General features: G+C 40.9%; 1 protein-coding gene across 1 annotated transcript; it reads left to right on the forward strand.

The window, feature by feature from the left end:
* Nucleotides 1-546: 546 nt before the first annotated feature.
* LCA5 (lebercilin LCA5) lies at nucleotides 547-12661 on the forward strand (the record flags this gene model as incomplete). Its single annotated transcript, XM_084261865.1, has 7 exons — nucleotides 547-745; nucleotides 2981-3510; nucleotides 4986-5123; nucleotides 6307-6403; nucleotides 7510-7655; nucleotides 10026-10164; nucleotides 11862-12661. 7 exons carry the CDS (start codon nucleotides 547-549, stop codon nucleotides 12659-12661), a joined length of 2049 nt encoding a protein of 682 aa, XP_084117991.1.
* Between the last annotated feature and the right edge of the window lie 10031 nt (nucleotides 12662-22692).

Raw genomic sequence — 22692 nt, forward strand, 5'->3', positions numbered from 1 at the left:
AAATAAGTTTATATTATTTGTCTGAATAGCGTGAAGCTTTCACTTGTCTTCTCCTTTGTTTTCCAAATGCTTCTTTTCCCCTCTCTCTAACCTGGGTTAATTTCTTGTTCTAGATTTAGCAGTGTTAATTTCCTGATTTTTCTTTTGGGGATGAAGTGCCTCAAGCTACTGAGTGTGATAGTAGTAGCGTTCTTAGAGTGATGTCTGTCACATTTAATATAAATAATAAGTCTAATGTCGCACAGCACATGATATAAGGTTCTAAGAATTCAGAATTATTTTTTTCCATGTTTTTTCACCTTTCTTACCTAAACAGCAAAACCATTCTCACTTTTTTTCCTCTCCAAATTGTTACAGAAAAAAAAAATGTGTTCTGAATGATAACTGCTGCTTGCTGAACTCAACTGCAAAGATCTCATGCTTTGGAGATGAAGATGATATATCCAAGGAAATAATCCAGCTGCTGCCATTGTGACAACTAAAAGGTTCTTTGTGTCAAAATGAACAGTCTTTGAGAAAAATCTGGGAAGCAGTTGAATCTGAAAAATGGGAGAAAGAGTAAGGAGTCCAGATTCTGAACATGACAGGAAATCAGATGGGGACAAAAATAGTGACTCCTATTATTCAGATGAAGATAATGCATCTCATTCATCTGGCCAGTCGCCAACAGTAAGCTATCTGTCTACAAGCCAAGAAAAAAGACAACGCAAAACACAAACTTCAAACAGCCTTGTGAACCACCAAGGTAGGTAGATAGCAGAAACTGTTGCTTTGTGACTGCTTTAAAGAGTTAATTGTCTTTGAAAGCTGAAATACAAGCAGGAAACTACCATATGAAAAGCTACAAATAAAGTTCATGTGAATTATGCTGCAGGTGGACTGCAACTGCTTTGTTGAAAATTGAAATTAACCTGTTCCTGCATAAGGAGCATTTTTAGTGAATTTCAGAATGATTCATGTTTTCCCTTAACAAGTGAATGTGACTCTGACACTAGCCTTTTGCTGAATTGTGCTGACACTTTCTTTGACAAGAAAGCTGGAGGAGGTCTGGATGCTGTCCTGTGCAACATGCTCTAGGAATCCTGCTATAGCAAGGGGGTTGGAGTACATGATCTCGAGAGGTCCCTTCCAACCCCTATGAATCTGTGAATCTGTGACTCCAGGCAAGTACTTACTATGCAGGTGGTACAAGAGGGACAGTTGCTAAAATTCCTCTGACAAAATACCCCTACACATATCTCATGTATGGAAGTCTAGTTGACTATTCTTCAGAGTGTTGTATTGGGTGCTTTCAAAAACAAACAAATGAAAGATCACTAATGTGGCAAGAGCGGGGAAAATACATTTGGTGAAAGTTAAGTGCATGTGGAAATTCAAAATAAGTTGTTCTCAGTCCTTTCTTGAAGGCAGAGTATCTAAAATTTGAGATTGAATAGCTCCACTTTGAGCACACTCACACACACCTCACCTACATAAGTTGCTTTCATGGTTGAGTCATGGGTTAGCTTTCTGGGAAAGAAAAACAGCAGTTCTGCTATGCTGTTTAATGTGGAGGGGGCAAATGACTGACTAGTTCTTTGGTTATGAAGCCAGAATCATCACATAAAGGTGGTGTTAACGTTGTTCCTGAAAGACACTGTTCCCCAATTTAACTATATGGTCAAAAGTGCAAACTTGGTATTGGAATTTTCTGTTGTTCCTTAAATGTGGAGGAACTCTTGAAGGCCTGGAAGTCTAGGTTTACTGGGAATTCCCTTAGTTGCTGATAGGAGTGGCATCATTCCTGCAGTGCATGCATTAGATAGCTTTTTTGCACCTGAATGTAAGTGTTCCTTGTAAAGGGAAATAACCCCCAGCCTTATTTTGTTTGCCCAAGCTGTGGAAAAAATGAGCATCAAGAAAAAATGGATATTTATGCAAAATGTTTAGAGGGAGTTAGAACAAATATTTGTACAAAATATTTAGAGGAAGCCAGAACAAATACTTTAAAGTTGTTGTTTTTGCTGTAAAAATATTCTCTGTGGAATATAAACGTGGTGAGCGACAAAGGGGAGGAAGGATTTGCTGTCACACACCCCCACTGTCTGTCTATAGGTAACTGCACTGTTGCTGCATTTCAAGCCTGGAATATAAACTGTCGCTGCTCAGAGTGGGTTTTTTCCACACACTGGTTGTACCTTAACGAATGATGCGCTCTCTGCTTATTCAGTTGTTGTAAGAGATATTTGGGGGGGGTTATATGCTCCATTATATGCTGCTCTGGCTGGGGTTTGAGAGGCAAATAAGATAGAAACAAAATGTTTCCCAGTTATCTGTGGGAATGATGATAATATAATACTGAATCGGAATGCGAGTGGTGCATACGATTAATCAAATGGTGCTGTGTGGAAAATAACTTGTGATACAAGAATAAATTATTCAGGGGAGAACTGAATTTTCATGGGATTTATAATTTTGCTTCGGAGGCTTTTTGCATTGAGCCTTTGAAATCTCCTGTTTTGTCTGTAAGCATGGCAGCTGGATTTGAAAATACTACTGCATTTGTCTCAGAGAATTACATCTTGCATAATACATAACTAGTTAATGTTCAGCTAATTGTTGCCATTTTAAAAGCATTTGATAATATTGTATGCACAGGAGTAGGGTATTTCTAAAACTTTTTAATAAACATAATCAAATATTAACTAAATACAATGGCTTTTTCTGATACGATTTGCAGCTGGATACAATGGTCCTGCATTGATGGCTGCAAATATTACCTCTTACAGTAGAACACAGATGTAAATCTCCTTTTTTTTAATCTATGAAGAGAACCATAAGTCTGTCCTGTATATGCCTTTTATTGTCTGGTTTGAAAGCTGTGATCGCTGCTAAGTATTGTAAAACTGTTTTCAGGCAGAGCTGTTTTCCAAGAAGGATGTCTGAATAGACAAACTGCATTGTCTCACAGTAAACATGCTTTTTATTTTTCCTCTCCTAGCCACAAAGAAATTTGGTTCCAAAGATGCACCAAGCAAAAGACGGACGCGCTGGGGCTTCCGTTCCCAGAGCCTCACGAGGGATTCTCCTGCAAAAGATATAGATCTGGTTGCAAAGAGAGTTCTTTCTGCCAGGCTGCTGAAAATCAATGAGCTCCGAAATGAACTGACTGAACTACACATCAAACTCGATGAGCTGCAGAAGGAAAACAGGGCACTGAAGAGGCTCCAGTACAGGCAGGAGAAAGCCTTGAATAAGTTTGAAGATACTGAGAACGAGATCTCCCAGCTCCTGGCTCGGCACAACAATGAGATTAGAATATTGAGGGAGCGCCTGCGGAAATCTCAGGAGAGGGAACGTGCCACCGAGAGGCGGCTGAAGGATTCGGAAGATGAACTGTACAGAACAAAAACTGCCTTACAGAAACTGCAAAAGCTGTCTGCAGATAAGCACCTTGCTGAAAGAGATGACCTGGCAAAGAAACTGGCCTGTGCAGAGAGCAGGCTCAAGGACAGTGAGAAAAGAATTAAGGTGAGATGACATTCTTTTCGTAAGAAATTCTGGCACAGACATTTCTTGCCATGATGAGCATCATGAATTGTGTTTTTTCATAGGTTCATAGGAAATAATAATTAATTTTTTCTGCATATAGGTAGTAGAACAAAGTAAATTATTTCAAAGGTGATTATATAGTTACATCCATGGTAGTTGTGCATTCAAATTTCTACTTAGAACTGAATTATATTTTGTCAGTACATACACACTGTGGACTGGTGCTTTTAAGCGTGTTTATAACCAGTAATAATGTTTTAGAAATGCATGCAGCTATAATACAACTTCATGCAACCTAATTTGCCCTCTTGGAGGGGAAGTGTTTGTTAAAAATTTTCTGGGTATTTAGGGAATTGTATACTGAAATTCTGAAAAACATATGTATAGTAATTCTTTTTCAATTTTGTGAACTGCGTTCACGCAGTGTTTGATTGTCCACTGTTCTGCACGTCTGAGAGCTGAGCTAAACAAAATTACAGCTATGTTTTGAATACCAAAATGAGCTTTAGAATATTTTGCAGGTATCCATTTTTGTGGAATATATTCTAATTTTGTTTAGCACTATGTTTAAATTTTTGTAAACATGTCTAAATATATCTGCATTGTAAACATGTCTAAAAACTAATTTAAAGTAATTGTGTTAACACTGTTGTACTGTTAGTAGATGTATGCAAAACTATTTTAAAATTAAATCATGTCAGTCATTAAAATGGTGTTAAGGTTTGGTGTCTATATTAGTAATTAAACCTAAATTACATTACAGAAATAATAGATCTGGAAATCCAAAGGATTAAGATGGAAACAAAGCTTCCATAAAATAAATCCCAAAATGCTGGGATATAAACCACTGAGTTACCCAAATCACCTCATCCTGTAGTGTCACCATCTGGCATCTCTAGTTTTATGATCAGGTATTTCAGCATTTGTAGTGCTGGATAATTTTAAAATGAATCATGCTCTAAAAAGAGATTTTCTTCTACTATTTTTCCTTCTCTCATCATCATCACAGGCTCACTTAAAACAGGTATTGCAAGGTGAGGGGATGTAAATGAAATCAGAATCACTTCTTTTTTTTCCCTAGTAGAAAGGTTAAAAAATATTTTTGTCTTCTTCCTTCTAATGCTGCATGTTCAGGGAGGTGTTCTCTTTCTTAACCATCAGTTTGAGATTTGTCTTAAGAGATCTGGAGGTCCCCTGTGCCAGGAGCCTTGCAGAAAGTAGTGTGTGTTCCCATTACATCCTTAACTCACCTCTCAGTATTCCAGAGGGATGAGCTGCAGCATCTGCAGGGGCGCTCTCTGCCCCCTCAAAGTTAGGATTAAAGGTTTAAATGTGATCAGTGTTACAGTGATGGTGGTGGAGCTGATAACCTCAATTCAGGATGCTTGTTTGTAAGTAATTTGACTATAAAAAATACTTGTTATTAAAAAATATTGTTTTGTTTTAAATTGAAGGATCTGGAGAAGAATCTTGAATTAAGTAATAGCAGTTTTCAACGAGAGCTACAGTCAAAGAAAAAAAAGATGTATGAGGTTCAGGAAGAAAACAGAGTTCTCCAAGAAGATCTTCATCAACTAAATCAGAAGCTGAAGGTAAAACATGAAGCAATACATGTTACTAACCATGTCCTGGCATTTTATCTTTGGAAGTATCTGTAATCAGGTTTGAATAGTTTACCAGTGACTGCACTCTCTGATGTGTACTTAATTATATACCACATGTGAGTTCTTTTCCTGCTTTAAATTGAAATGTTCTGTGCTCTGAGCCTCCAGCGCTTATAAAAAGAATGTCTCTGCGTTAATCATTATTGTTAGCACTAGTTAAGCAAAGCAAGATCCAGGACGTAGCCAAGCATTGTGATTAAACAACAACATCTACTGGCATATTAGGTTTTGAAGGCTTGATTTTAAAACTAAATCTACAGGAATATACAGTATTTTTATGTTACTGCTCTAGTTGCATTGCAGTAGGTTTGTGTAAGGATTAAGTTCGTGCGTTTGTGATGTCCATGTATGTTGCTAAATTTGTGCAAAGGTTTATTTCCATCCCTCCACATCATCACTGCCCAAATTCTAAATCTCAGGACTGAAAATACTGTGTTCTACTGAGTAAGTTTATCTTTAGGGAAAAAAGAATGTGACTTGAGCTAAGGTACTTAGTTTCTAGAATTTCTTTGAAACCCTAAGCCTCAAACATAAATGGGGCCGCATCAGTTTAGCACCTTATCAGCCATCAAGCTGATAGCAGTAGCATTAGTAACTCCAAACCTTGTTTGTTTGGTGTGTTTTAAGCCTGATTTGTGAGTGGAGAGTTTGACATTTTGAAAATATTTTTATTATCAGATGATTTCCAAGAATTCACTGTTAATTTCTGTATTTTATTCAATAAATCTAATGAAGAAGAAGAATATGTCTCTCTGTGATGAAGTGACTGAAAATTCAGTTGTGCCATCTATATATACATCATAGATCTTATTCAGTTTTATGGAAACACTGGCATTCAGTTTTATTTTCACTGCAGAGATACTTCCCCCTCTCTTCCCCTCCCCACCCCTGCCAAATATTTTGCCTGTGAGTTTTTTGGATGAAAGTTTTACCTCTTTCTTGTAGCACAATAAAAGTTAGGAATGTGATTGTTCTCATTAAAACATTGTTTGTAACTATTGGTTACTGTGTTTCTACTTATGACATATATATTTAATTAACAGCTGTGCTAATGATTAGTAAATGAAATGTTAGTGGCTCATTCTGTTATACCCACCTCTTTCACTCACAGGAGAAAGAAAGAGAACTGGAAGCAAAAAATATATATGCTAATCGTATGTCAAAGCTGTCACCCAGAAAAGATGTGGATATTACACAAAGAAAGAGAGGTAACTCATAAAGCAGTGAAGGCAGAAAAATTAATAGTGACACTTAAATTACTTTGCTGTGCTCTATCATTCATGCTGCTCAGTGTTTGGTCCTACGACTGTTCACAAACGTTAACTTTTTTCCTCCTCTTTCAGCACACTGGTCACAAAGAAGGGCATGGTTTTTGTTTCACTGTTCTGTAACTGCAGCAGAACCTAAGCCCAGAACTTCATCAAACAGCATTCTGAAGTCCTTTCACACCAGATGTTCTGGGTAAAGGAGGATGGGACGGTTGTTTAGTAAATTCTCTACTAGGTCATAAGTACTATCTACATGAGAATAAATTACAGAGGCTTTAAAAATACTTAATTTCACTGCTATGAATATTTTTGTCATTTAAAAAAAATATTTCTTGCTAATTCAAATTTGCCCTTAGATGGGCTGCACTCTCTTTGTCCACAAAGAGTACATATGTCACAGAACACAATCTTCTAGAAGTATCAATGCAGTGATTTCTTCTGGTGTGACAAGGCAGCCTCAGGCCTTATGCTACCTACATAGCTATGTCTCTGTGTGTGCTTAGACTATTTGCACTGGATCAGTAGAATCTACTTGTCAAAAGAAACAGGAATTTATGAGACTGTTTTAAATATTTAATGCCAGCATTTCAAACAATTTGCTGCTCATTTTACTACAGATACTCTGCTATTTTTCCATTTTAGGTTCAGACTTTTAAAAATGTCATTCCATAGAGATAAGTGTATGTGTTTCAAAGATGCAAATAAGTGAATTTTGATTTTTATGAGTTTGCCTCTCTACATGGAGAAAAAAGTGAGATATTTTGCAAGGATTTTTTTAACAAGTGTTCAATATACTGTAGTGATTTTATAAGTATCTTGAAGGTGGTTTGGAGGTTTTCAATGAAAGTTTTGCATGCAATTTATTTTCTTTAATTAGCCTTTACAAATGCTGAAAACAGCTGTCTGAAACTGCTTGATACTTTCCACTTCCATTTGCTCCAGCACAGTCTTTTATGTTTCCTTCAAATCATTAATAATGAGAGATAGGTACATAGTGGGGTAGTTTCAAGTGAAAATCTGATTTGATTTCTTGGTATTTTCTACAGCCAACAACCAAAATATTAAAAAAGGAGCACAGCTCACGAAAGGCGTCCAGACCAGCAGGTACTTCTCACCAGTAGAATTTCCTCCAGAATCAGAACTTGTCTGTGGTGACACAGTAAACAAGAAAGAAGGGATCCTTCCTAAAATAGTGAGTTCCATAAAGATTTGAGACTTGCTTCAGATTATTCACTTATCAGACAGAATGTTTAATGCAGAGCTTTTATTTTAGAAAATATGTGTTAATATAAACATATATAGAAAATAAAGTTTATACAACTTTCTGGTCTTTAAAGAAAACCTCTACTCTTCCAGAAATATTCCATTTCTGTGACATGTGGTTCATCATATTCTATGTCTTACTGATAACCATTAGCTCAATTTGTTTCTTTTTCTGATGCTATAATTTCTTTGAAAGTTTTTAAGACTTCATTTTGGTTTTCATCCCTTTTCTTTATTTCTAATACTTATTTGAGCAATCTTATAACAGTGCTGGCTGCCTTGTCTTTCTTTTTTGCTTTGGTCTTAATTGTGTCTTCTTTTACTTTCCAGATTTATTGCACAATGCTTAAATCTAACACTTCCTCTTATTGTCATAGTGCTGGTATTTCTCCTGTTGTTCTTCCAGCTTTGTGAATATGGTTGGATTTTTTTCTTTTTTGCTTTTCCATTTCCCTTTTTATTATAAAATATTACCATTAGCAGTATTGCCAATACTCCTGTGACCTCAGGCTTAAAACAAAGAGACTTGTAAGGTATTACAAATCAGAATGACACAGATTCTGGTACAAACTGTACAAATTCTGATTACATAAGGCTAGGACTACTTGTCAGAAATAGTGCTTTTCATGAATGGTTTTGACTGGCTTCCTGGTAGGACTGAAGCTTTTCTCTGGCTGTTTCGTTCATATATTCTCTCTTCCAAAACCCTTTCTGTAAACTTCTCCAGGGATGGGGCTTCCACAACCCCTCTGGGCAGCCTGTGCCAGGGCCTGACCACCCTCACAATAAAGAATTTCTTCCTAACCTCTAACCTAAACCTGCCCTCTTTCAGCTTAAAGCCATTGCCTCTTGTCCTATCACTACACTCCCTGGTGGACAGCCCCTCTCCCACTTTCCTGTAGGACCCCTGTAAGTATTGGTACACTGTAATTAGGTCAATCCAAAGCCTTCTCTTCTCCAGACTGAACAAGGCCAACTCTCTCAGCCTGTCCCTTTGTGACCCTCCTCTGTACTCGCTCCAACAGCTCTATGTTTTCCTGTACTGGGGACTTCAGGGCTGGATGCATTACTCCAGGTGGGGTGTCACGAGAGCAGGGTAGAGGGGCAGAATCACCTCCCTCAACCTGTGGCCACACTGTTCTTGATGCAGCCCAGGGCACAGTTGGCCTTCTGAGCTACCAGTGCACTCTGCCGGCTCCTGTTGAGCTTGTGTGGGTTCATCCATCGTATACTCCAGCATGTGAGTTATGGAACCGCACAGTTGGTACAAGTGCAGCTCATGGCAGCCAACTATATGTCATTTTACAAACCTCTGTAGTTTGTATATGGTTATTGCTTTACATAACATAAATTAGATTGGAGTAGCCTGTGCTTTCATCAGTTTTCAAAGTCAAGCACCTCAAATGCCTGGTCCCCATCTCTTTATGAAATTCTTTAAGTTCGGTTTTTAAATATAATAACAATGTTCTTGTACATGAAGGGAAAATACTTAAAGTGGTTTTGGCTGATAGTTACATTTTGTTAGTTAAGTAGTAACTTTCTCTTATTTCGCTTAGAAGGGTATTTTAATCTAGTAGGTTATTTTACTCTAGGTGCAAGCTACAAAGTTAACATGTACATGTTGGATTACGCTGGCTTCCTCCTCGCTGGCTTCCTTCTTACTTCATTGCCACTACTCTTTGTGTTAGTGATTTTTACTGCTGGCATTAATATCTGTTCTGGAGGTTCTTTCCTTTTAAATGTGCCTCTGTACTCACTAGCTGAATTTCTCAGCCAATAAGAAACCTTTTTCTTTCAGTGTTTGTTACTTAATACTCCATAACTTTTTGGTACCACCGTGAAACTGTCCGAATCTATGACCCACTCACTTGAGTAAAAAGATCAGATTGTGGAAATAGAGGGTAACTAATTGCTGCTTGTTAAAAGAATACAGTCTGGCCTCCTATTAGTCCTTGAAAAAGCTAACTACTGGCTTTTAAAGAGAACTACCCTAACACAGTGATAACATTGCGTTATGGTGTTGGAACTGCAGCTTTCCTGCAATGTGTAGTACAGGATAGAGTTGATTGTCTATTCATTTTGTTTCAGGTGGATGTAACTATGTTAAAGGTGACAAGACTTTAGGGCCAAATCTGTAGGCTGTCAAAGCTGCCTTGGCTTAGATAACTTGCTCATTTTTATGTTCAGCAGTAAGAATGTGATTTCAGAGCGAAACAGAAGTTCATATGATTTATTTTTCTTGGTTGTTCTATTGATTATTTTTCCTAACCACTTTCTGGTTGGTATCAATTTATTTCAGGAGAAAGAAACTCAAGGTAGAGAACAGAAAGAGCAAGCAGACCTCCTAAGACAAGACCAAGACAGGGAAAGGGAAGAGAAACTGAAATGTTTTCAGGAAATACAGGCTTTGGAGGAGAGGGTTCAAAAACTACATGATGGTAAGGAAATGGGCAGCTGAATGCTGGAAAATGCACCACAGAATACTAATCAAGTGAGACTGCTAGTTTCTTGTGAGAAGAGCGAAATGATTTTGCAGAGATCAGTACAGTGGAAAATTATTTTCAGTTATATTATGCAAAGAGAAAAAGAAATAAAAATGGGTTATAGAATAATCTGTATCTTGTACTCAGCTGTGATTAAGCGTGCAGCAGCAAAAAATGCTGCCCACTAGAAAATATTGAAGGCTGAGAGATTTTGCTTTGCAAAACAAGGATGGCATAGCAGGTAAATGCTGATGTTATCTCTGACTTGCTAGATGCTATTGAGGTAGGCAGTAGCCTTTCAGAATTGTGGAACAAATCTGCTTTCCTTAATATGGGCCTGGTTTTTAAGTACATATCTACTTCGCTGGTATCATTTGAAAGGGTGGTTTCTCTTTTCCCTTGTGGTTATCTATCTGAATCGTTTACTGTGGCTGCTTGAGAAATGGCAGGTTATGTTGTTATATTTTAAAATTGCTTTTTTATTCATTTGGTTTTCACATCCTAATGACTTATATTCATAAATCTCTTAATATTCTGGAGTGTTGTAGATGGGCTGCATCCTGTCATACTAATATACTATTTCAGTTATTATAGTTAATGAACAGAAACACTCAGTTTAGATGACAGGGGAGAATCTATAGCTCCTTTTGCAGGTAAATCATGTGTAGAATCTCCCACCTTCACTGACAACAGTGTGCAACTCACACAAGCCAAGAATCAGCTCTGTTGTGTCTCTGAGATGATTCTGACCTCTGTTCCCATCTTAGACCATAAGCTGCAATTTTCCCCACCTTACATACCGAAAGATAGCTCCTTATTTGTCTTGGTATAATGATATGCTATTGAAAAATAATATTAAATATATTAACTAAACTGTTGCAGTTATTTCTGTAAGCTTGATCAGAAGTATAACAGATAAAACATTGCTTTGTGAAAACCTCAGTCAAATTTGAATAAAATGTTGAAAGGGGAATGCCAGCATGTTGAAGGGCCTGAACAGCCATACTCAACTTTTGGCCAAACACACATCTGTTGTCTTGCTAGAGAAATATTTTGAAGGGAGAAGTATTGGGAAGCTTCCTTTTTCTTGTACACGTAGTTATTCACAGGCTCTGCATAGAAGTTACTACTGTTTTGCACCTTTGGTGTCCCTGTGCAGCTGTGCAAGCTGACATCAGGTTATTTGCACAGACACTGTCATTGGGTTCACGTGCTGATGCACAGAACTCTTTTGCAAAGGTGCTCTGAAAACACATATCCCAGAACCATCCTGAAGTCGGTAGTGCTGACAGAGAAAAGTAAAGTCCAGTGCAAGTCAGAACTGTTGGAATCAGTGATGGATTCATTTTCATTCAGACCCAGGAAATGGGAAGGCAATTGGAAGAAATGAAATTCCTGTGAAAATTCCAACATGTGCATAATGACCTAATCAGTTTGGAAAATGACATCAAGCTTTTATATCTTAGCAGAGAACCTATTGTGAATTTAGTTATGATTTTTGGAGAATATATTTTTGTGGTAGGACGTCCACGTTATGCTTAGAATAGCATGTTAAAAACTCAATGGCTTTCGGTTGAGTTATTTTTAAAATATTCTTTTAAAGGCATTTTAAAACTAAAACATTTTAAATGATATTTAAACATTTCCTGCAGAATGGGAAAGGGAAGACTATGACAAAATGAAAAAAGAAAGCAGCTTTTTCTTGGATAAAGAAGAGAAAACAAAGGTCGAGACAGAGATCAACAAACCTGAAGTAGAGAGAGAAAACACTGAAATTCTGGAAGAGCAGCAGAAAAGAGAGTTCCTGCTTGCTAAAATGCAGGAAATTGATAGAGAAACTCAAAATGTAACGAACACGACACCTGCTTCCCAAGCACCATTCATAAATGCAGCAAGAAAATCTGATTCCCTGGAGAAAATAGAAAAAAATAATCAATTAGAGCTTCCTGGGAAGGTTACTAATGGGCTTCCTGCAGGTGACAGCCAGGATGATGCCACGAGAGCACAAGGGCAGAGGCAGCGGAGTCTGAGGACTGCGGATTTAAGTAGCAAGCTGACGTTTGGTAGTTACGTACCTTCCTTTGGGAAAGGATCAGGAAGACCAAGTTGGCTCACTCAAAAAAGTGACAACGTAGAAGAAAATGTTAAGGAAAACACAGATGTCGATAGTAAGAGAGAAAAGAAATCAAATTTGATGGAACAACTCTTTGGAAGCAGTGCCAGTACCATCCTTGTTTCTAAAAATAACGATACAACACCTTTTGACATAGATTGGGACTCTGGTAATCGACTTGTGGATAAAAACAGTAGAGTCAAAGTGAAAGAAGACAGTGGACTTTTCAGTGAAGGAAGAAACCTCAGCAGACACCGTTGGCAGCACACTACAAGTAAGCCAGGAGTTAAGACCCTTGGTTCTTTAGAAGATGACATTGAAGAAGTTATCTTGCAATGATCATGATTTTATATGTTTCATATGTAAATGCTGAAAAAATATTTTCATGTAATATTTATTAGATACAGATTTGAAGTATTTCAGATATATTGGAAAGCCTTGTGAAGGAATAATTTACATATATGGGTAACCTATGGAGGGAAGATGCACTTTGACAGAACAGCCTAACCTGTGTGCAGCAAATTTGTTCTAAAATGTGATAGCCAAATACAGACCTTGGAGATCTTGGCCAAGAGACAGGAAGGTGTCCTGAGGGTCTTTGGTAGATGAAGTGGGCACTGGCTGGAGTCTTCAGTCAATCAGCGAAGACACTTTTGCCCCAACTTGGGATCCAGACGTCGCGTCTCTGTTGCCATATGGCACCATCTGACTTGCACAGCTGTGGCTTGTGGTGCAAGAGGCCTGGTAGCACAGAGCTGGTAGGGCTGCCACAGGAGTGTAAGGAGTTACAAGAGGCTTACGCTCACTTGTGCTCTTTGCTGATGCTCCCTCACACACCCTTTGCGCTCCCTCTCGCTCTTGCTCTCCTGTGCACTCGCTCTCTACCCGCCTCACCCTCCTTCTCTTGCCATCACTGTCTGAATTTTTGAGGCTTACTGGTGTGTACTGGTACGTTAAGTAAAGCTGTACTTCTCACAAGGGAGCGTTATTATTTATTGCAGAATGAGTTGGCTAAGAAGGCAGCAAGCTCGTGTGTGGCAGCCCTGCAATTCAGGGCAGCTACTAGATGAACATCACTCATCACTAGCTAACCAGCATAGGAAGCGTTGGGGTTTGTTTTTCACCTGTATGCTGCTCATAACACACTGCTTTCCATTTGGAGCACTTCTTTTAGGCCTCAGTGTCATGGGATGGATAGAAGAGACATACCAAGCACAGAGGCTCAGGTAGAAAGAGAATGTTCTACACTGCAATCCTGTTATTTCAGAAGAACATCAACAGCAGTGCAGGTAACTCAGGAACAGGTGATTTCTGCATAGGTTTGCTGTAGACTTTACTACCAAATTTGTCTAACTCTTCTCATATATTCATGTTATATTTATTATATAATGCCATTTTTTTGTAATTTCTGAATTTTCTATGTAAATTCAAATTGTTACTAAGTTGGTTTTAACAAAATGATTTTATTAAATTACTTGAGTAAAATTTTTGTGTGGAGAATCTTCTGTAACACAAAGTTCTGACTACTTATATCCTGTAATTGATTCTGGGGAGGGATGGAGGATTGGTAGCAACATCTCTAGTGATGTTATTCACTGCATGGTGCCATGTCCACACCATGAAGGATTTAGCAGAGGCATTCCAGAAAACAAGCTGAAAGTCATTCCCTACTAGAACAGACTGAAATCCCTCTCTGATTTGCTCCCCATGAGCCTGATTCAAAGCATACTAAACTACAGAGGCGGATTCTCATGATTTCAGGATGCTTTGGGCCAAGATTTCTCTGAACACAATGGCTCTTCTGAATAGAAAGGCTGGTGTCTGCATCATGCAATAACTTTGCTTGCTCCCTCATTCAGAAAGAAAATCAGTAACAGATCTAGACCCAGTGTGTGGGACTGTTCTCACTCGGCACCCTGTAGTGAAGAGCAACTCGTGTTCACCTGCTTGCTTACAGCCCCCCTTGCAGTGATTCTAACACTAAAGATCTGAGCTGGTTCTCTCTGCTTGCCCATGGTCAGAACATCAAGACAATTGTGACCAGCAGCAGTGGACGTAGCCATCTGTGTTGCTCTTCTGCAGTGGCTTCTTTGGAGGAACACCGTGGTGTTAGGAGGTCGAAGAAGTGTCTGTGGGTAAACACCGGGGGTGTTTGTGAGTGGATGGGTTCTCTGTCTTAACTTTCTTGTCCTAATTGTGGGTGCCTGCAGCCCTTCTAGAAGGCAGCGCTTTGCTCCTGAAGAGACGGCGGGGGTGGTTTGTTTATTTTTCTTTCCTGTGGCCGAGGATTCCAAGGAGTAGAACAATGGTGTCGCTGCTGTGGCCATGAAGGATCATGTAGTGTGTGGAGGGTTGTTTTTTGTTTCTTTGCAAGTCAACCCATTAACATCTGGCAGACTCCAGCTATCATGCTGAACTGGTGTGCCCCGCTGTTCCAATTATGAATGTATAGTTTCTAAGCTGTTTCATATTATCAGCCCCTTCTTAAGTTCACAAATGTTCCCATCCTCTTACCAGACTCTTCCTGAAGCAAACACTGCAGTGCCACATGCACATACACACACCCCAAAACCCACAACGTATCTGCATTAGGAAGGTGAAAATAATCTGCTGAAAAGAGTATTGCAGGCATAGCTTCCCTTTTGCCCTCATTACTCTCTGTCTCTACACCTTTTTCTCTTGTTGCACTTTCCAGTTTCAGAGTTACCTTGTATGTAAATGCCATTACAGTTAAAGTCTCTAAAGCCAGAGCTTTCAGAGGGAAGCTGGGTTTTGGGGAAAACCTTTAGATCCTTCTAAGGTCTGTAAGCAGTGTTTTGAGTAACAGTTTTCTACTGACCAGAAGCAACTTTTGCAAGGATTTAAAAGGGTCTGTGGACCTTATGATTCAGCATGTCAATACCCTGTAGTCCTCTTGACCCCTGGTCTCAACTACTGTATCCAGATAGTCTGCATGCTGCTTTTAGTGGTGGCAGTGTCTAATAACACTTGATTGACTGCAGAAGAATTCATCTTTTGCAGTAAAAATAGATCACAGGTGCTTTTATGATGGTTTGTGTATGCTTTGATGTCTATGCCCAGTTGTGAATTCTTGTTTGTTAGGTGTTCGCTCGTGTGACTGTGACATTTGCTGTGTTTTGCTTTCCCTCTGAACCACCAACAGTGATGGGAGAAATTCCTCTGTTCTAACAAGAAAAGATCATTAAAGCTTGACTAACTGTTTCAGTGGAATATTCAGTGAGATGGTCACCGCCCTGGGCAAACTGGTCTTCCAGTTCTGATCCCCAGGAGAGTGATCCCCAAACAGAAGTGTCTGAGGAGCATCTGATCGGGCTCACCTGACAGAGAGAACAGGCAGTTGTAAGAATCAAGATTTTTCTCTTTGAGAGAGGAAATGGGTGGTGGGATGTGGGGGGTAGTGTAGTGCAGCTTCTGTGATCCAGGAGAAGAGATGCAAGATGTAGGAGAACTTGGGACACCCTTCAAGTGAAGCCTGAAGAACGCTACAATGGTAAGAAAAGAGAACTGGGAAGTGCTTAAACTTAGTCAATATTTTCCTCAAGATCTGTGGTATCTTCAGGCTACTTTATGGGTTAAAGAAAAAGTTATTTTTCAGAGCCCTAATGAATATTGTGGTTCTGATTTGGCTTCACCTGCTGCACATGCAAAGAGGTGAACCTGCAATGCTTCCAAAATGGGGATGTTTGGAGAGGGGGTGCTTCGGCTACTTGGTACCCACAGGTTTGTTGCTGGTCCTGAGACAAGTCCAATGCAGCTGGCCCGGAGCCTATTTGCACTGCCAGGAGGCGTTAGGGAATATCAGATGTGGCATGTTAGGAGTAGGAATTCGTTCAGGAAACATCCTGGGGCAAACGGCAGGGCTGTTGCTGATACTTGTGCTCTAGAAAGAGCGTTGGGTGAGCCGTTGCTGCCCAAGGAAATAGTAACAGATTCTGCCTGGTCCTCTGGAGCGGAGACCAGTGACAACCTGCCCGGCAGAAGCGAGCGCCTTCGTGAGAGCGGCGCTGCCCATCGCAGGGGGGGAGGTTTTGTTCCCAGAGTCGCATGGCTTCACTGAGCATGACCTACTCTTGTTCTGAGCATGACAACTTCAAGCAGAAGAGATGCCCCGGGTGACATTGCTCATTTATAAAATTCCCTTTTGTTGGATCGAATATAACGTGGTCTCCTGTTTCGAATTATCTCTTTGATTAGCTGCAAAGTTTTGATGTCTGCAGGAGGAGAACAATTGCATCAGTGTGCACTGTCAGCCGGGACTTGTGGCTGCTGGGGAGTTGCTAGGATACCTCTCTAAAAGGTACGATTCACTTGATTAACCACCAACCCAGTTTGCATGAGAAATGCTTCTTCTATCTTTGTTTTGTGCCAGCATCAGCTGTGCATCAGATGTGCACGTGTGTTCAGAGCAAGCTACAGGTTGGTTGTCATGGGTGTCTTTTGCCTGGTTTTGATACATTAAAACCCCCTGTGCTATGTAGCAAGGAATCCAGAGCACCTATAGTGGCAATTCCAGTAATCTGAGAGGTGAGCATTGCTGCCAGAGGGGAACATCAGCCATAGAGAGCCAAGGGAAGGTTTGCCTTTGGATACACATTTCTGGCTAAGGCTTAACTTCCTATCTGTGATGGTGCAAGGGAGCTTTTCATCTCTGACTGATTACTTTCTTTCCCTGCTCTGAGGAGGGGGTTGAAGCAGAGGACTCACCGAGGTCCCAACCGAAGCTATGTTATGATTCTGTCCTCCTTGCCACGTCCCACTGGTATTAGTGCTCCCTTCCAGCAGAAACCCTTTGCACAAAGCTCCTGCATGCTACTTGCACAAAGTTGCCTCAGATGCCTCCTGTGTGTCCATCTGTTCTTGAATATGACAGCATTGTATTCAGGACACAAATGCTAGCTTAACTCTCTCTCCTCAATAGCTGCTTCGTGCATGCTCATCCTTCCAATACCCCTGTTTCTCCATTTTCCCATTTCCTGGAACATTTTGTTCAAGGACCTTTTGTCTCCATCTTCCCCTGTTCCACAACACTCTTCCTTCTCTTTCCCTGTAACTTTGATAAACTCCTCTTGATGCTTCACTGTGCCTTTCCTTTTGATGGTCCATCGTTCATTCATTCTGTCTGAACAGGCTGCTTTTTGTCCCCCAAGCACCACAGTTATCTTCTCCCCAGGTTCCCCTCAACTCCTCTCCCACAGTTTTTTTCCTCACTCTGGAGCTTCCTACCAGCCATGTTGTGCTGTGGTTTTTGTGGGTGGAAGTAATGTTGCAAAAGAGTAGGAAAGGCTTTGTAGGAATGGGAGGTGATCTCATTTTGAAACTGATTTTGCTTGTACTTTCACGCTGACCTAGGAGTACTAAAATTCATGTACTCAAGCAGTCTGTCCTGTGGCCAGGCAGCAAGATACTTGGCCTGGTTGACCTGGACAGGGGCGCTTACAGCAATCCAGAGACTGCTGATGCCTGCTCTGAAGTCCTATTTGCTGGCTGGCTTTGGAAGTGTCCTTTGTGCCCTTTAGGAACTGCCCATGATTTTTGTATCAGTCCTTTCCCACCTCTGTGACTCATTAGGATTTCCTCACTGCCCTTTTACGCCTTCTCTGAGTTGCCAGGGGCTCCAGCTCTTTATCTTCCCACCATCTCCCAGTCTGGGCATGGGCCACCCCTCTTCTCCCAAGTAACCAGAAAAGCTGCAAATTGCTGTGTTAGGGTCTTGATGGCCTGCTCATCTGGGTGCCTCTTACAGCCCTTCTGCCGATCCTCATGCTGCTCCCTCATCCCAGACCTTCCCAGTCACGCTCCCATTATGCCAGTCTTCGTGTTTCCATTGCTGTCTGTACACTGTGATATATCGGGAGTCTGAGGGATGCTGGCTATGTGCTATTGTGTTTTACAAAGCTTCTAATGAGCTGTTGGCTTAACAGTTTGCTGCTTAATAATTCTCATGGTAGCGAGGATGGATAACCCAGGTGCTGTAATTCACTAGAGATCAGTTAATTACTAGTACTCAGTGAGAAGAAATTGTGTTTGGATTGGCAAAGGGTGCGAACTGAACTCCTGTACCTGACCTTCCTCTTGCTATGAAGCTAATGCTGCTTTTGAATTCCCAGTCAAAAAACAAGCACAAAAGCTGAGCCTTAGACTGCCTGTGTGAGCCAAGCACCCGAGCCTTGGGCAGCAGTTCTTACTTCACCAGTGTTCATTTGTTTGCTTGGTGTGTGGTTTTCCTTCATAACCCATCATATAGAGTGACAGCAGCAGCAGCACTCAGGTTTCGGGGATGTTTCTGTCTCAATGTGCTTTCCAAGCCTGTTGGCCTCACACCACCGATGTGGAAACCCTGAGAGGTACGAAGGTCGACCTCTGAGTCGCACTAGTTGGTGGCAGAAGTTAGACTAGAAATGCCCAGGTTCTCATGCATTATGCATCACCACCCCCATTTTCATGTTTGCATGGGCTCCAAATCTAGGTTCTCTAATGAAAAAGGCATCCAACTAATCTTCAGTCCTGGAATTAGCTGTGATGTGTAATTTCTTCTATTAAAGTGCCTAAATCTAGGGTGAAAATGTTCCCAATTATATTCTAATCATAGGATCACAGAATGCTTTGGATTGGAAGGGATCTCAAAGACCATCTAGTTCCAGCCCCCCTGCCATGGACAGGGACACCTTCACTAGACCAGGCTGCCCAAAGCTCCGTTCAACCTGGCCTTCAACACTTCCAGGGATGGGGCTTCCACAACGTCTCTGGGTAACTTGTGCCAGTGCCTCATCACCTTTTAAAAATTACTTTTAAAAATCCCATCTCTTTGATTTTTTTGTTGGTTTCTAGTGAATATACCACATATGCTGGCACATGGATGTAACTGTTGTGGGCAAAGGGCGTAACTTTGCTTTAGCTGATAAATCACATCCTCATGATACTATACCTGCAATCCAGGAGAAAAAAAAAATCACTGTTTAAATAAGCAACATTTCCAACCTTCACTAGAAATAGTTAATTCTAAGCAATATTAATACTCTTCTGTTCTGATGTTATAAATTACATTCTGGGACCTAGAGTTCCTCCAAAACCTAATCAAATACTTTCTAATTTTAATAAGTGGTAGTCACAAAACCTGGGAATAATTTTCCTGACTTTCTGAGGAACAAAGCATTGCAGTACATACTGAATTCAACACAAGATTGATCTTCCTGGGCAGCAGATGGTTGTTGTCCTGAAATAATGTATACCCCTGTATAAGATCATCAGATCTCAGTACCTCATTTGGCCAAACAGTGTTCTTTGGCTGCTGCAGTCAGCCAGAGCTCAGCTGGAAGTTTGAAACAAAGCACGTGGTGGTGTTCATGGTACTTCGTGATGAGTATGTTGAATTTTGTAAGTAATTGCAGACTCCTGTCGGCTAAGGCCAAGACAAAACACAGCTTACAGAGCTCTAGCTCCTCTCTGGTCCTTGTACTCTTGGCTCCTGAGCAGCTCTTGTAACTGCCCTCTGCATACCCGCTCCTGGTTTGTGTTGTTTAGCTCAGGATAAAGTCGTGAGAACTCTATCGTGGCCCACTCTCCCTTGTGCAGACTGTCCTGCTAGCTCAGTGTAGAGCTGAGCTCTGAGCTGTGGTCTGAGGTTTTGCTCCCAACGACGTTTACATGGTTTTGGACAAGGACACCTCCTTCCCTTGGACAGTACACGTTTGGGAAACCTGAGCTTTGCTCAGGCCGCCTTCCCCAAATGCAAAAGGGATAGTAAGGACTTTGTCATCTTATTCATTGTTTAAATTCATTGCTCAGAAATAGTTCATGGGTAATTCAGTGGCTGCGGGGGCAGTGGGTACCAACAGCTGTCAGGAGCTCCTGCCTATCACATGAGTTTCCTTTAGAGGGCACCATTGACTTCCCCGAAGTCTATGTAAGCGTCTGTACTTGCCGCTGATGAGGCTTGTTATCCACATTTGGACGTCTGAGGTCCATTTGAGTACTTTTTGCTTTAAATATTTGGGATGCTGTGGGCTAGTGCACATTAGCTACTGCATGCAAACATTGGACAGAAAATACCCTTGCAATAGACTTCTCAGGCCTTGACTGAGGTGGTTTCCTTAATCATCAAGCAAAATACTGGAAGGAACATGTGCTCCAGGATGCTGAACTGTGTCTTCTGATAAAGGATTTAAGGGGGCTGGAAGGCTCAGCTTCAAGCCAGGGAAGCTGGCATACAAGTGAGCCTTCATTTCTGCTGAGTGGTCTCAGAGATGCAGGTTCTCCCATCCTGGGGATGGAGAGGAGTCTCTTAATCTACAGATACACACTGGACTCTCCTTCCTTGTGACTTTGCCTGTTTTCCAGCAGAAGTGATGTTTATGCAGCCAGATGTATCAGTCCATCTCCCTCTAACCTCCCTTTCCTTTTTTTTTTTTTGGATGCTGTACCCAAGCTGGGCAGGATGCAGCTGTGTGGTCACCTTGCTTGATAAAGTCATTCCAAAAGGGAGCAACTTTAGGAAGTCAATGGGTGATGTGAGTTATTTTCTAGAATGAAGAAAATTGCTTTTAGATTTCTTGATCTATTTTTCTGCTTCTTACTTTTTAATGAAGAAGCACAGAGATCAGGGAAGTATAGAAAGTGCCTACCGTCATCTTCCAGCTTGAGGCAATACATGGTTCAAGGGAAGTCCACGGTGATATAAGCAGGATAATTGGGTAAATAAATGTCTGCTGTGCAATAAGCTATAAGCTGAATTTTAGCATTCAGCCCTCAAAAGGATGTATCTCATCCAGATACTCGCTGCATTTTCATAGGGATGAAGGAACCTCCAACAAAACGGTCCTTCGGATGCTTACCTTCTCTTGCACCCCTGATTATGAAGGTTATACACCCCTCTGTGCAATTGCATCAACATGGCCCTGAGAAGGCTGGTTTATCTTTTATACTTATGCAGTTAATTAACTGCAGAGCTGCGGGGAGACCATCTCTAACGTCGCAGATGACTGGGGACTCTTCAGTGCATTTGCAGCCCCTGAACCAAGTCTTTGTGCTCATAGTGTCTTCTTTCATTGGCCTACAAGTACCCACAGCCTCCAGCGGGAGCAGGCTGACTGCCACAGACAGCCTATGGGGACTGGGTTGAAGGAAGAAGAAAAGCTCAGATGAGAGTGGAAAAGCCATCCTTTGATGTCCTGCAAAGGCATTTTTATGGCGAGGGTGATGGAACGCTGGAACAGGTTGCCCAGAGAGGTGGTAGATGCACCATCCCTGGACACGTCCAAGGCCAGGTTGGACGGGGCTCTGAGCAACCTGATCTAATTGAAGATGTCCCTGCTCATTGCAGGGGGTTGGACTAGATGACCTTGAAAAGGTCTCTTCCAACCCGAACCATTCTGTGATTTTTGCAAGCACCATGAAGGACTCATGGGGCAGCAGCAATAGCTGGAAGGCTGCCCAGAAGAAGTCCCCAGATATGTAATCCTAGGAATCTCACCAAGCCATCACTTACCTCTTCTTCCATCCTGGCCTTAGGAGATGTTTTTCATAACACCCACCAGATTAAACCTCTTGGCTGGACCTGATGCTCAGGAAACTCAGCATAAATTTATCTTCTGTTAGTGGGATTCACTGATTGATCTCCAGAAGGCTGCCACCTCACTGTTGCAACACACTGAAAGCACGAAATCTCTTCTACAGTGTTATAAAATGTTGGGCTTTTTCCCTATTTATATCCGCAGAATCAAGATGGAAGGAAACGTCATTCTCCCAAACTTTTAGTTTCGTTGGGTAGTCCTCTATGGCAGGCATGTTTACACCTCTGTGATCCTAAACCTCAGGGAACTGTATTTCAATTCAGGGCTGCTGTGTCTGCAAATCCTGTGAGATGTTTTAGCTTTGATTTTAAAACCCAGGGTGTTTTATCCTTTGGTAGCTGTGAGAACCTTGAAAGTTAGAAGCCTCAAAGAAAAAGAAAGTGCATTTAAGAAATAAAAATATGTGATAAAATAATGTTTCCAATTCATATTTCATAACCCCACATCTTTATTTTAATGACAGAAGATGACAATTCAAGATTTTGGAATTGCTTGGAAAAACAGTTCTTCGGGTCTCTGTTAAGATGACCCTGAGTTTTGGGCTGCTTTGTGCCATTACACTGAATGCTGTATTCTCCCTAAAGAAGTGAGGAATTACCCAATTAAATCCAGCCTGATTAATATTATCAGTATCTCCACCTTACAGAAGGACGATGAGTACACAGAGTCCAGCTCTTCCAGAGCTGCTGAGAAAGCCTGGCTCCCAAGTCCTGTAAGAAAGGCTTAGCCCCTCAGTAAGTATTCCTGCTTGGTCCAGTTTCAGGCTTGAGGAGGGCTGCA

The sequence above is a fragment of the Gallinula chloropus genome (assembly GCF_964237585.1).
Source record: "Gallinula chloropus genome assembly, chromosome: 3".
NCBI lineage: Eukaryota > Metazoa > Chordata > Aves > Gruiformes > Rallidae > Gallinula > Gallinula chloropus.